The 14,182-nt window shown below is 46.1% G+C and overlaps 2 protein-coding genes across 3 annotated transcripts; one reads left to right on the forward strand and one right to left on the reverse strand.

Moving 5' to 3' along the window:
* Positions 1–1,069: 1,069 nt before the first annotated feature.
* LOC135440583 (uncharacterized) lies at positions 1,070–4,351 on the reverse strand. 2 transcript variants are annotated; one of them, XM_064699833.1, is made up of 2 exons: positions 4,105–4,351; positions 1,070–4,030 (listed from the first exon to the last, which is right to left on the reverse strand). In XM_064699833.1, the coding sequence occupies exons 1-2, from the start codon at positions 4,307–4,309 to the stop codon at positions 1,245–1,247; spliced, it is 2,991 nt and encodes a 996-aa protein (XP_064555903.1). In that variant the 5' UTR covers positions 4,310–4,351; the 3' UTR covers positions 1,070–1,244. The 2 variants fall into 2 exon arrangements, with proteins under 2 accessions (XP_064555903.1, XP_064555902.1); XM_064699832.1 differs by having other exon boundaries at positions 1,070–4,048; positions 4,105–4,350.
* Positions 4,352–6,323: 1,972 nt separating this feature from the next.
* Positions 6,324–12,970, forward strand: Npc1b (Niemann-Pick type C-1b). The gene is made up of 6 exons (XM_064699603.1): positions 6,324–7,585; positions 7,685–7,986; positions 9,683–10,612; positions 10,688–11,097; positions 11,163–11,317; positions 11,994–12,970. Exons 1-6 carry the CDS (start codon positions 6,407–6,409, stop codon positions 12,768–12,770), a joined length of 3,753 nt encoding a protein of 1,250 aa, XP_064555673.1. The 5' UTR covers positions 6,324–6,406; the 3' UTR covers positions 12,771–12,970.
* The last annotated feature ends 1,212 nt before the right edge of the window (positions 12,971–14,182 follow it).

Below are 14,182 nucleotides of genomic sequence, written 5' to 3' on the forward strand. Positions count from 1 at the left end.
CTAATCAAATTAGCTGCCTCCTGAATGCCGGCAACAATCCATGCATTATGCATTTTGCAGCAACAGCAGCAGCTGCCAAAATGCTAAATACTCTCTCTGTGTGCGTGTTCGTGTGTGTGTGTGTGTGTGTGTGTGTGTGTGTGTGTGTGTGTGTGTGTGTGTGTGTGTGTGAGTGTGCGCATGTGTGTGTGTGCGCATGTGTGTGTGAGAGTTCAATAGCATTCTGCCCGGCATTAAAAAATAAATAAAGCCGCCTCTTGCTGCAGTTGGCAGTTGAGAGCAGGCAGCAGCAGCAGCAGCAGCAGTAACCGCAGCAGCAAAGCGGCAGAGCAACAACCAAAGAGAACGCAAACTTTACACTCTGTTAACAGTTCGTTAGCAGTGGCCAAAGCTTTTGCACTGTTAAGCAGTAGGAATAGTTGGACTTAACAGCTGGGCCACAGCCGAATATGAATGCAGCAAGATCACATTAGACCTAGGATGCAAACCGGAATTCCAATTTATTTATTTTTATAACGAACCGACCCTTAAATTAGCCAATTTGTCCAAAAAAACGTTGAAGAACATTTTAGGGATAAACCAGACCGCACTTATTGGATTTATCTAACCATATTTGATAAATTTCAGATAAAAACAATATCTTTCAGTTAATCAGTTGTAAATTAAAAACTTGATTGCGTACTGAAGAATTGAAATCAATTTCTGGATACAAGCATCTGGATAACCAGCTTTACGAACTGAACCTAAAGGCTGGAAATTGATTCGAGTCGTGAAACATGAAACTGCGATCTTTTTTTAACCGATCGTTCCTAAGGCTATATGATTGTGTGTTGATATATTGCTACAGACAAGAAGCATTAAGAAGCCAATAAATGGATAAGATATATATTAAAAACAATGAAGTATCCATATGATATAGTGATCGACATATGTATTGCCCACAATAGACGGACAGTTGTTGGTACAGATCAAGAATATAAACTATATATTTTTATTAGATTGAAGGTGTCTCCTCTTTCATGACAAAATGAGAATACCCTGTTAGAGGGCATGCAAAGGCAAGAGCGCATATCTCTGGGATACTTTTATTACTAGTAACTTATTGTTTATGCCAAATATGGTTAGTTTTTTACTAGCTAGAAACATTGCAATAAAATTTGGTTAACAAATCGTTGAGATGATGATGGAGTACATAAAAGTTTCGCTTCCCGAGTTTTTCCCATATGGATTTACGGATTTTCACATCATTGGATCAGCGTGGGACGCAGTTTGATGGGTCTATCGTGGGTTATGGGGACCGCATAATCCCGAACAGAGAGCTCCAAATAGATGGGCTCTGTGTAGTCATTGGTTAGCACACGCAAGTCCTGTCCAGTCAGTCGCATATAGTTCTTGCTGTTCAGCATGAACTGATCGCAATTGTGGCACTGGTCGAGACCACGCACCTGCATAATGCTGCTGCGGCAGATGTCGACGCGCCGATTGAAGACGGTCATGTGCACGTGCACCGGCTGCGGCAGCTCCAAGCTGACCATCCACAAGGCCATTACGTTCTCACCGCCCATGCGCACCTCCTCGGCGGCAGACAGGGTCTCGGATGTGGCGTTGGATGCGCCTGTCGATGCGGAATGGAAATCCGTGGATCCCTGCGTCTGTTGCTTTTGCTGCAGTCGGGTGCGACAGGCCATCACAAATAGGGGCATGTGGCCCGTGTATTTGGCATAGTCTTTGGGCAGGCCCGCATTGTAGACGCGCGCGTATTGCATGAGGGGCAGCTCGAAGGATTTATTCTTGTACCCAGCATAGACGATCATCGATAGGCAGACGTTCTGCGATCGCTTGAAGGAGCGCGGCTGGAACATGATCAGCACCTGATCCCGTTCGTAGATCTCATTGAGGGCCAGTCCCGGTTCACTCAGATGCACCTCCAGAAAGTGGGCCAGCAGCGATTCGTTGAGCAGACGAACAGTCGAACAGCCCGGCATGCGTAGTGGACACTCGAACTGTATGCCACCTGTGTCCCCGATGCTCGACTTCCGCCAGTTCGCCGATCCCATGGCGCTCAGCATGCGCATATAATTGCGGCTGGCCTTGTCCTGAAACAGACGCAGCTGGCGCAGGCGCAAGGCAATGTCCTGGGCGCGCTGCTCCCGGCTTAGGCAGTCGAAGTCGCGGGACAAGTAGGCGCATCGCTCAACGGCAGCGCGTGCGGCCTCCTCGCCCAGGATCGGAGCGCCCACATGGCCAACATTCAGTGCATCGATTGGCAAATATTTGATCCTCTCGCGCGGACTATATAGGCCGCCGGGTGGGCGAGTCTTGTCGAAGGCACTCGGATTGCACCACACCTCGTTTAGGGTGTCCGCCGAGCCGTCCTTTATGCCACTCCACTCGGACGACAGCTGAGCAGCTGCCTGTGGAATCTCTGGCATGCCGTCCAGCTCATGATCCAGCTGCTGCAGCGACGATGTCTCCGTGTGGACAATGGGCTTGGTTTTCATCAGACCGGACATATTCTGTTCGTTGAGCAGCAAACGAGGTGTGCACGGTGCCAGGAGCACCTTCACCTTATCCGTGGTATCCAGGCTGAGCGCCTGGTACTTACCGAACCGCTTTGCCGCGTGCTGCTGGGCGGCCACCCTGCCGGGCAAATTCACAATTTTGGGCGTGCGGCGCAGCCGATGGGTCAACTCGACATTATTATTGGACTCCAGACTTTGTGTCCGTTTGCCGCTGTAGTTGGATATTGATGGATAGCGATAGCGGAAGCCAAGTGAATGCGGCTTCTTAAGTTGGCTCTGGCTCGATTTGGCTGGATCGGCCGCAAAGGCATCCCGTTGCTTCTCCGGCTTTCGATTCTCCCCTTTCCTTTGATGTGCCGAGCTGCTGCGCTCTTTCGGCGCTGTCGTTAATACGTGGGTCGGCGGCGGTGGGGGTGGGGGTGGTGGTGGTGTTGGTTGTGTTGTTGTTGTCATTGTTATTGTTGTGTTCGTTGCTGTTGGAGGTGGTGGTGGTGGCGGCGGTGGTGGAGGAGGTGGCGGTGGCGGCGGCGGCGGTGGGGGCGCTGCCCCATTGATCAAGCGCTTGCTCTTCAGGTTTTCCACTTTGTGCATAGCCTGGCAGCTGCAACAGCCGCAATCCACCGACCGCTCCATTAGATTGGGATCAACAATTTGGTTCGGCTCCAGCTCGAATTGCGGCTCGATTGGCTCTTGCTCTTCCAACAGCGGCTGATTGTAATGCATCGACTGCACCGGCAACTCTTCAAAGTACTGACCGGATCGTGCGTATGGTTGACCAGTGGAGGTGCTCAACGGATTTGGTAGGTTGACCGGCTCATAGAAATCATCGCACTCCTGCTGCCATGGCTCCATCTTGTGGAACGGCTTGTTGCAGTCATCGTCCCCATCGCCGTTTCCGTTCCCGTTCCCGTTAAAGTCGGCAACGCAGTAAAGTTCGGCGCATGTGGTCGGTGGTTCCGGTTCCATGTATCCGCACGCACAGACATCCTGAGCTCGATAGCCGCCGTCCAGACGCTGACCCAGCTGGACCCGTTCACCCTCCGTTTGGGTGTAGCTGTCCTGGCGTGTGCGCTGCTGGCACTGGTAGATCTCGACCTCACGCTCCTCCCGCACCCGCTCCCGTTCCCGTTCCCGCTCCCTCTCTCGCTCGCGCTCGCGCTCCTTGCGTTGCTGTCGGCGCCATTCGCGCTCGCGATCTCCCATGTAGATCAGCTCTAATGTTGTCACCGGTATGCCCAGTCGATCGTAGTGCATACGCTGGCGGAACAGCTCCACAAATCCAATGGTATAATCGCCACTCTCCTCTTCCAAATCCTGCTGCAAATCCGGCTGCCAGTCCGCAGGCTCCCTGACCTGATGGTTATACCTAAAGAGCACTTGGCTGGCGCCAGCTGCCAAGCGTCTGCCCGAATTGGCCGCTTCCCCCGGCAAATGCCACTCGATGTCGCGCACCAGCCGATGATACTCGCCGGCCAAGTCCTCAAGTATGCGATGGCGTGCGTTGCTGGCTAGAAAAGTGTCTCTCTCTATATAGTTTTATAGTTACTCTTGGCTGGCATCTTGGCTCAGCTGCGTTACTTACGAAAAGGCTTTGGCTGCACCGGCAGCACCTGGCTATTGGCCTTTTGATTGGAGGGCACTACGGCCAAATCCTCAGGCGAGTCAAGTTGTTGCGATTGCGTATCTGTCTTGTGTTCCTGATTGTTTGTGTTTGTATACCCATTCCACGCTGCTGTTGCTTCGTGTACAAAATTTTTTTGTTTCGAGTAGTAAAACTTTTTTTCCATATCTTACTTAACTATTTGATTTTATTGAACCAACCTGGTAGCATATGAAATACAATTTTCTGACTCAAGTTTCAGCGATTGCCTTGCCGGCCACATTATTTTTCATAAATATTCTATTACAACAATAATATTAGTGATAATAGGAATATTTATTAGCATTACTATAATAATAATGCAAGCTAACATTGTTATAACTAATTCGTTTGTTATGATCTTCGATATACGAAATAAAGATTGCTATCAAAGCAAAACAAACTTATCGACTAAAGCTGACGAGCTAAATTATAATTATAAATAGGTCGAAGCCCTTACCTACCGAATCGCACGTTAGGGTTTATAGCTAGGTAATAAGACCTATTGCTGACATTTCTAATTGGCATATATGGCGCTTATCAGCGCGTTTTTTACACCGGGCACACACCTGGCTTAACTAATGGGGTATTCATGGGCCCGGTGACGCCGGCATTTCTTTGGGTAGCTTTGGTAGCGATCTGTCGATGAGTGTTTCTTTCTGTATTGGCAGCTGCTTGCGATAAGTGTAAATCGCTATAAAATTATTTGCCATTCGACTGCGCGGTCGTTAGTTGTCGAATTCTCAAGTGAACACCTGTTTAGCCCGCTCATGATAAGCGACAGTTGCCGGAGTCTTGAAAATTATTAAAACACTTGCATACCATAAAAAATATAAAGCGCCCAGACGCAACATGGCAAGGTAACAAAAGCCGTATCGAGAAACCAAGTGAATCACATACAAAAACCTCTAACGGGCCATTTTATGTATTATCTTCTTCTATTGCTACCAAGGAAAATAAAAAATATCGCTTTACTGATTGACTGTCTGACCGACTGACTGACTGACTTACTTACTGAGCGACTGACTTCTGGGGCAGGGTTTTGAAAAATGCCATCTTAGAAAAGATACATGTGAACTCCTCCAAAAATATTAGTGTATATAGTCGTATATATAAAAACCCATTTTTAATTATCACCCTCCTACGCGATTCTCATGAAATCAAGTAGGACTTATCATCATATTATAATACATCACAATTTAAACATTATTATATTATTAAATAAATTGAGTAGCAAATCTCTTCTTTACCTCTAACTCTATTTTAATCTCTGATACTCCATATGTCTCTAAATGTCTCTCTATTGTACTCTCTCTCTCTCACTCTCTTTCTCTTATACTCTATCTCTATCTCTTTCTCACACTCCATGTATCTCTCTCTCTCTCTCTTCTCATACTCTATTTATCTCTCTCTCTCTCTCTCTCTCGTTATCTCTCTCTCTTTCTTTCTCTCTATCTCTCTCTCTCTCTCTCTCCCTCTTCTGTCTTCTCTCTTTCACTCTCTCTATTTCTCTCCCTCTCTATCTATAATAGTTATATTATTCTGCTTTTCAAATTACTATTAATATTCTTCTCTACTAGGGTATTTCATCTTCGCCATGGTGAAGATAATTGGGTAGATAGTTAATATTTTTATTATTAATATAAAAAGAACATGATCTTCAAATGATCAATTATAGATTATATTTTTTTTGTGACTAGTATTTATTTATGTTTAACAAAATATTTATGTACTGAGGAAAGCTTGAGCCAGACCATTTTGCCCAGTACAAGTGGCAACATAGGCTTAAAAGTTTATGGTTATATATGTACATATATTTTTAAGTTATTAGGCCCTATCTAGTTTTTAGGGATTAATAGTTTTTGTTGCTTCTCGAATAGAAAAGACCAACAATGGGACTTTAATCGATTTCCGAATCGTCTAAAACGGGCGGCTTATCTGCCTCCGGCCCAGATAAGCCGCAGCTGGGCTGTTAATGGAGCTCAGAGCTGGTTAATCGCCGAATCAGCACCGAAATCTAATCAATGCCCACCAGAGAGCACTTCATATCGATACTGCTACCCACATAGCTAGCTGGTTTTTAATTTCAATTGATTAATCAGTTGTTAGACAGTTAACGAGCTGGTCGGTTGTTGCGCTTAAAGTGCCTGCTGGTCAACTGTGCTGCAAATAAAATTATTTTTTTTAGTTTTATTTGATTTGTTATTTTTTTTTCGTTTATTTATTTTTATTTTTGTGGCCTGAAATGGCAGTGAAATTGCAACTGGTCGCGCTGCTATTGGCAACGGCTGTGCAGCTGGGCGCGAGGGCCGATTGCATTTGGTATGGACAGAGCCATATGATTGGTGAACATGCACAGAATTTGGCATACTCCGGCCCGCCCCTGGCCGTAGACAATGCGGAGTCGGAGGTCATCTTTGCCAGACGCTGTCCCACCCTGTATGCGGAATACAAGGGCGAGAATGGGGACGAGGAGCTAAAGCTTTGCTGCGATGCAAAACAGATTGTAACCATGGACGGAGGATTGACGCAGGCCGATGGTGTATATTCAAGGTGTCCCACCTGTACGTTAAACATGGCACTGACCGTTTGCTCCATGACCTGTGCCCAAAATCATTCGCTCTTCTTGACCGCCTACCTGGCAGAGAATCCAGATGGCCTGGACTTTGTGGAGCACATTGATTATCGCGTCCAAGATGAGAGCGCCATGAAGATCTACAACAGCTGTGCCAGCATACAGCATCCGCAAACGGGACGACCCGCCATGGATCTGGGCTGTGGTGCCTACAATGCCAAGACCTGTAATTATCGCAGATGGTATAACTTCATGGGCGATGCGGAGAACAGCGACTATGTGCCGTTCGTTATCAATTACATGTGGTCGGAGGATGCGCCTGAAGGCTCCGAAGATTACTATCTGGAGGTGCATCCGCTCGACTGCGGACAGAGCTATGCTGGCAACTATGCCTGCGCGTGCATCGATTGCGAGGAGTCCTGCCCATTGACTGAGGCGCCAACTGGGCTCGTGGATCCATGGCAGGTGGCCGGACTGTATGGCATTACATTTATAGTTGCCTTGGTGCTGGGCCTGCTGATAACAGGCTTCATTTGCTGGGGTGCCACCGGGGATCGTCGAGGAGCCAACGTTTGTATGCCAACCTTATATGGCGATTTTCTGTATCGCGGCTGTCGCAGCTGGGGCACCTTCTGTGCCAAGCATCCGGTCCTGGTGCTGGCCCTGTGCTCCTGGGCCATTGGTGGGCTCGGCTATGGTATAGTCTACATGAACGTAACCACCGATCCTGTCGAGCTCTGGGCCAGCGAGCAAAGTCAGACGCGCATCGAGAAAGACTATTTCGATCAGCATTTCGGACCCTTCTATCGCACCAATCAGCTCTTTGTGAAGCCGGTGAACAAAAATACGGTAAATATTCTCTCATGTCCAACAAAGTATTCACTCATCCTCCCTCTCTCTCTCTCTCTCTCTCTCTGTCGCTATTGGACTGTTTGTCTCTCATCGCAGTTTACGCACGAAACAATCAACGGAGTTCTCACCTTTGGTCCAGCCTTTGAGCAGAGTTTCCTGCAGGAGGTATTCGAGCTGCAGGAACAGATTATGCAGCTGGGCATGTCGGAGGGCGCCGGATTGGACAAGATATGCTATGCGCCAGTTCTCTATCCCGGCCTAACACCCACCGTCGACGACTGTGTCATACAGTCCGTCTACGGATACTTTCAGCACGACATGTCCAAATTCCAAAGCTCCTATGAGGACAGCAACAACTATACTATAAACTATCTGAATCAATTGGAGGATTGCTTGCGGTAAGTCTAAACAAGATACATGAAAAATCGCAGGCCTAAGAGCTAGTCAGGATAAGAAAGAAGAACAGCTTAAAGGAATTCCAATAGAGCCATCCTCCCTCTCTGAGCATAGAGCGCCATATACTTATATAGAAAAAACTTTTCGGTTTTTCAAGACATCTTCACCACACTTGGCATTTATTAGTTCCACTTTACTTCTTATCTGATCAATAGAGAGCTACCATACCATAAAGCTCTATAGGAGAAATCGAGCAAAAAAGTGAGTTTTGCATGAAAAACCTTTTTGGTTCTTCAAGATAACAGAAACAATGTCAGCAATAACGAGCTTCGGCTATGTTATTAACACATCACCTACTATTGTTAGACACTTATTAGTTTTCTATCTTTTTCTTTATTTCTTAATTTAATAAAATATCATCAGAGTACATTCGCACACACCCGTCTCGATCCCACTCTGTTCAAAGAGTGTCTGCCCTTTGCTCAACACTGACAAGCTAGTGTTGCGTAGCAGCTGATTTGATATATAAAAAGCATTAAACAATACTGAATGTTTTAGTCTGTTACATGTTATATATAAAGCTCCTAGTGTGGGAAGAATCGATAGGGTATTAGGCTCTTCTAAGCTATGTTTCTGCAAGTATATTTAATCTATGGCTTGCCAAATATGGCTGTTTTTCCTTGGTAAACAATGAAATAATTTTTCTTAAATTTCATTTTTAATCGATTGTTCCCGAGAAAGTCAAACAAAGCTTTATCAACTCAGTTTGCAATTCCAATCAGCGGGTTTTCCCCAGCCTTGCCCGTGGCAAGTTTTGTGCTTCGAAAAACCTGTTGATAAAACTTAATCACCCATTTCCCGCCCGTGGAAAGTTTTAATCTACCCGTACTATCTCGAAAACTTCTAAAGTTTGAGGTCGAACGGACAGAATTTAAAACATTGGGGCGTATTTCCCGAAACAGTGTGAAACATGTATCAGATGAATTTTTACAAAGATCTTTGAAAATGGCATTAAGGCCTTTCGCACGAAACTTATATCTTCACTCAAAAAATCTTTGATCCGCATTTTCCATCGAGGAAGATAGGATTCTGTGAAAAGTGTGAAATGAATTTTCATAAGCATCCTTGGCAATTAATTTGAGGCCAAAACGTCACCCACTCAATCTTTGAGCCGCATTCCCACCAAATAGGGATAGATTTTCCGAAATTAGTGACACAGCCGTCAAATGAACTTGATCGAAGTTCTTTGAAAATGACTTTCAACCTGATCGGATGGTCAACAAACACGTTAAATGCAAACGATTTTCGCAATTTTGGCACACTTGCGAGTGGAATTTCTTGTGGTAATCAGGTAACCACAGGAATAATTTCAGCTGTACGTTGATCACCAATCGGTCAGTCAGTCAGACAAAGAGTTTTATATATAGAAATCGGCCAAGTCGGGTTTCTACCAATACTTGCAATATTTTATTAAAAAAATTATTGGTGGCCTCTGACAGGTTTTGGGTATAGATATAGAAGACTAGCCAGGCATAATAAAGCACTCCTTGCATAGGCATAAGAATAAGTAGTCTAACATTTCTAATATATTTCTCAAATTACCAAGAGAGCGTACCAAATCGTCAAAATATAGGCATAAAATAAATGCATATTTAATAATAATAATAATAATTATTATTATAATTTCGCAATGAAAAGTGTGCCAATGATGGAGGACTGCTACGGCACCTATGGCGGACCCATTGAGCCGGGCATTGCTGTGGGCGGCATGCCAGCTGTTGCCAGTGGGGAGGATCCCGACTATATGCTAGCCACTGGCCTGGTATTGACCTTTCTGGGCAAGAACCAGAATGATGTCAGTAAGCTGGACATTAGCTTGGAATGGGAGAAGCGCTTCATTGACTTCATGAAGAACTACACCAGCGCACGCCTGGACATAGCCTACTCTGCGGAGCGTTCCATTCAGGATGCCATTGTCGAGCTGTCCGAGGGCGAGGTGGGCACCGTGGTCATCAGCTATGTGGTAATGTTTCTCTATGTGGCCATTGCGCTGGGCCGCATTCGCAGCTGTGTCGGCTTCCTGCGTGACTCGCGCATCATGCTGGCCGTGAGTGGAATCGTTATTGTGCTGGCCTCTGTCATCTGCAGCCTGGGCTTTTGGGGATATGTGGGCGTGACAACCACTATGCTGGCTATCGAGGTGATACCGTTCCTGGTGCTCGCCGTTGGCGTTGATAACATCTTCATAATGGTGCACACCTACCAGCGCCTGGATCCCAATCGCTATGCGAGCACACATGAGGCCATCGGCGAGGCCATCGGCCAGGTGGGACCATCCATTCTGCAAACGGCCAGCAGCGAGTTCGCCTGCTTTGCCATTGGCGCCATCTCCGAGATGCCCGCCGTGAAGACATTCGCCATGTACGCAGCCATTGCCATATTGTTGGACTTCTTGCTGCAGATAACCGCCTTTGTGGCGCTGATGGCCATCGATGAGCGACGCTATCAGGACGGACGCCTGGACATGCTGTGCTGTGTGCGCAGCAAGGTTAAGCCGCAGAAAGCCCATGAGGTTGGCGTTCTGGAGCAGCTCTTCAAAAACTTCTATGCGCCCTTCTTGCTATCCAAGTGAGTGACCTTTGACTTTTGACTGTGTGAGAATTCTCGCCGAGCCGTCATTCATCGCCGATTCATGCATTTCAGACCGGTTAAGATCATCGTGTTGCTGATCTTCACTGTGGTCACGGCCCTGTCTTTGATGGTCATGCCCTCCATTGAGCCAGGTCTGGATCAGGAAATGTCTATGCCCAAGAATTCGCATGTGGTCAAGTATTTCCGTTACATGGACGACCTACTGGCCATGGGTGCGCCCGTCTACTGGGTGCTTAAGCCAGGCCTCAACTACAGCAATCCGGCTCATCAGAATGTCATATGCGGCGGCGTTGAATGCAACAACGATTCGCTTTCCGTGCAGCTTTACACGCAGTCGCGCTACCCGCAGATAACCGCTCTGGCCAGGCCGGCATCCTCATGGATCGACGACTATATCGATTGGATCGGTATTTCTGATTGTTGCAAGATAAATGCCACCACCGGCGGCTTCTGTGCCAGCAGTAAGTGCGCACTAGGCATGCCTCCAATTTGATTAAACTACAGTCCATTCGTCTCTTGATTCTAGACTCCAAGAGCGACGATTGTTACCCCTGTGAGCGGCAATTCACCGAAGATGGACTGCGGCCCACTCCGGAAACATTTGACAAATATGTGCCACTTTTCCTCTCAGATCTACCCGATGCTGAATGCGCCAAGGCGGGCCGACCTTCCTACGCTGACGTAAGTATACAAAACTCACAGAACGCACAGCTCAACTAACAATAGAAGACAGTTTTTCCTGTTATTCTATTTGTACTGTTTCCATATAAAATTAGGTATAGAAGGTCTGTCTGTCTTATGAATTCCAGCGAATTTTCAAACTAACAATAATTGTCTATACCTATCAAGGCAGCGAGTCGAATCAAACCTTCAACCGTAGCTTAAGTATTAATAAGAGGCGAGCTTATGCTTCATCCGAATCCGAACGAATTTAGTTTTCGTATGTATTTGGTCTAAAATGCAGTTTTTTGTAACAAGCGCAAACACAGTATATACTGCGTGGTAAAGCATACAACAGTAGGATTTGGTTTTGCTAGCCTTGTCGCCAATTTGCCTATAATTCTCAAGTGGTTATAGCTTCGGTCTGAGGACAAGGACTTGTCTGCTGACGATATAACCGGAGGTTCAGCCATACAGACAATCTACTTGTTAGAAAATTAGAATTAGAAGCCAAACCTTGCTTCATAATTATGCCAAAAAAAAATATACAAGCCGAAGCTTAAGGCGGCGAGGCTTGGCTTAAATCAACAAAAACGTTTTATTGGGTTCACATAGATACAGCAAATCTTTGTGTGCAACCAAAAGAGGAATTTTAGCGATAATTGCTGACATCTGACATCTATGTTCGTCCTTGCAGGCCGTCATTTATACGCTGAACGACGAGGGACTGGCTACCATATTGGATACGCACTTTATGCAGTACTCGACCACGTCGACAACATCGGACAAGTTTGTGGCGGCGCTGCGGGAGGCGCGTCGTGTCCAGGCTGAAATCAATGTGATGCTGGCCAATAATGGCGCCGACACAGAAGTGTTTCCCTATTGCGTGTTCTTCATCTTTTATGAGCAGTATTTGACGATCTGGGATGATGCCCTGGTATCGCTGGGTCTCTCGCTGGCGGCCATTTTTGCTGTGACTCTGCTGCTAACCGGACTGGACATAACGTCGGCCGTGATTGTGCTCTTCATGGTCGTCTGCATTCTGATTAATATGGGCGGCATGATGTGGGCCTGGGACATAACCCTGAACGCCATCTCGTTGGTCAACCTGGTCGTCTGTGCCGGCATTGGCGTTGAGTTTGTCGCGCATATTGTGCGCTCGTTTAAGCAGGCCAGAGGCAACGCTCAGCAGCGGGCGTTCCACTCGCTCAGCGTTACCGGCAGCAGCGTTCTATCCGGGATTACGTTGACCAAATTCGCTGGCATTATTGTGCTGGCCTTTTCCAAATCGCAGATCTTTCAGGTCTTCTATTTCCGAATGTATTTGGGCATTGTGCTCATTGGTGCCGTACATGGCCTAATCCTGCTGCCAGTTCTGCTCAGTCTGCTCGGCCCGCTCCATGGCCTGGCCAAAGATTCCAGCACTGAGTCGCTCACCTCGATGTCGCGCAGACAAAGCCAAGAGTCCAAATAAGCTAGGAGTTAATTAATAATTTTAATTTTTTTTTTCGAGTGAGTGTGTGTGCGCGTGTGTGTGAGTATGTGTGTGTGTGTGAGTGCTCATCATATATTTTGTATTTGTTTTATTTGATTTATATATTTTTGTCGGCAGCGCGAGCACTTGCTATTTAAAATTAATAATAAAAAACAAAAAATTGGTGTTTAAGCCATAAATTTGCATAAAATGCTTGGCAGCGAACCCCTCCACCACCAACCACCAACCACCCACCGCCCATCTGCACCCCCTTTATTGTTTATCGCCATGGCACCTTTGTTTTTTATGGCATTAAGCGGCCAACTGCCGCGCACCGCCAAAACAATAAATAAGAAACTCGCAGCGGCAACCCCAAGCTCCATGCCCGCGCCCGCGCCCGCGCCCTTAGCCCATGGCCAACCTTAGCCAAGCCCCAACTGCTGACCCTCAATTCTACCCCGAACATCTTACGCCTTTTCAGCAAAACTTTGGCCAGATTTTTCAGTTGCAGCTTCTTCATTATTGTACACTAATTACATGGGGCATAGCTCATGCCCGTGCGAGCTCTTTCATCTATCAAAATGTAAAGTTCAATCATAATTTTAATTTAAGGTATGTTATTTTTAATGAACATTGTAAATACCGACGAAAATAAAAACTATATAATACTATTCTAATTTATCCAATTCAAACTCTGAATTTTTTACCTCTATGTCACACTAGTTGAATCTTGAAACGAGCTGGCTGAATTATATTATTTTAAAATTCGATTCGGTTGAAATATTTTTATAAATTAAATTAAACTATTTTGACGAGAAAATTTGACAAATGAAGGTGCAAAACTTGTGGAAAGCCATACTCCAAATATTTGCAAACATTTCTTGAACTTATCAAAACAAAGAAAACCCAAATAATTCTAATTATTCCCTAAAGTAATTTAACTTTATTTATGAAACTTTAATTGCGTCATAATATTTTTGGAGAAGCGGCAGGAAAGGGCTTTCGAGAGTCGGCTTGATTGAAGAAGACTTTGTGTGGGCTTTCCTGTTTTTAACTGTTCACCGCCTGCTGGCCAGGACGCGTTCTGCGGCTTACAACACGCAGCGAGACGCCAGCAGCAACAAAAAAAAAAAAAACCCATTACCCAATGGTCACGCACACAGCCAAAAGATGTGCACGGGAATTTAACTCTCAGAATGAGTGTAGTGTTTTTAATTAAAATTAATAAAGTTTATAGTGGTTTTTATGTGCGTCGTCGTCGTCGTCGTCGTCGTCGTCGTCGTCTTGGAGCACAGCTCCAACAGCTCGCAGCTACTTGGGGGCTTCGAGCTACTTGACTGAACCCCATCCCCACACACACCCACACACACCCGCACACACCCTCACAACTTGTCTGTCCGCCTTCGCGGTTA

This window comes from Drosophila montana, unplaced genomic scaffold (assembly GCF_035044405.1).
Source record: "Drosophila montana isolate Dmon_TW-CO22-7 unplaced genomic scaffold, ASM3504440v1 contig_1624_1, whole genome shotgun sequence".
Lineage (NCBI taxonomy): Eukaryota > Metazoa > Arthropoda > Insecta > Diptera > Drosophilidae > Drosophila > Drosophila montana.

Coding starts and splice junctions, on each gene's coding strand:
- LOC135440583 (XM_064699832.1), bottom strand. CDS start 4,309: ATGGAAAAAAAGTTTTACTACTCGAAACAAAAAAATTTTGTACACGAA. Junction 4,049..4,104: donor GGTGCAGCCAAAGCCTTTTC/GTAAGTAACGCA, acceptor AAAACTATATAG/AGAGAGACACTTTTCTAGCC.
- Npc1b (XM_064699603.1), top strand. CDS start 6,407: ATGGCAGTGAAATTGCAACTGGTCGCGCTGCTATTGGCAACGGCTGTG. Junction 7,987..9,682: donor CAATTGGAGGATTGCTTGCG/GTAAGTCTAAAC, acceptor CGCAATGAAAAG/TGTGCCAATGATGGAGGACT. Junction 10,613..10,687: donor GCGCCCTTCTTGCTATCCAA/GTGAGTGACCTT, acceptor CATGCATTTCAG/ACCGGTTAAGATCATCGTGT.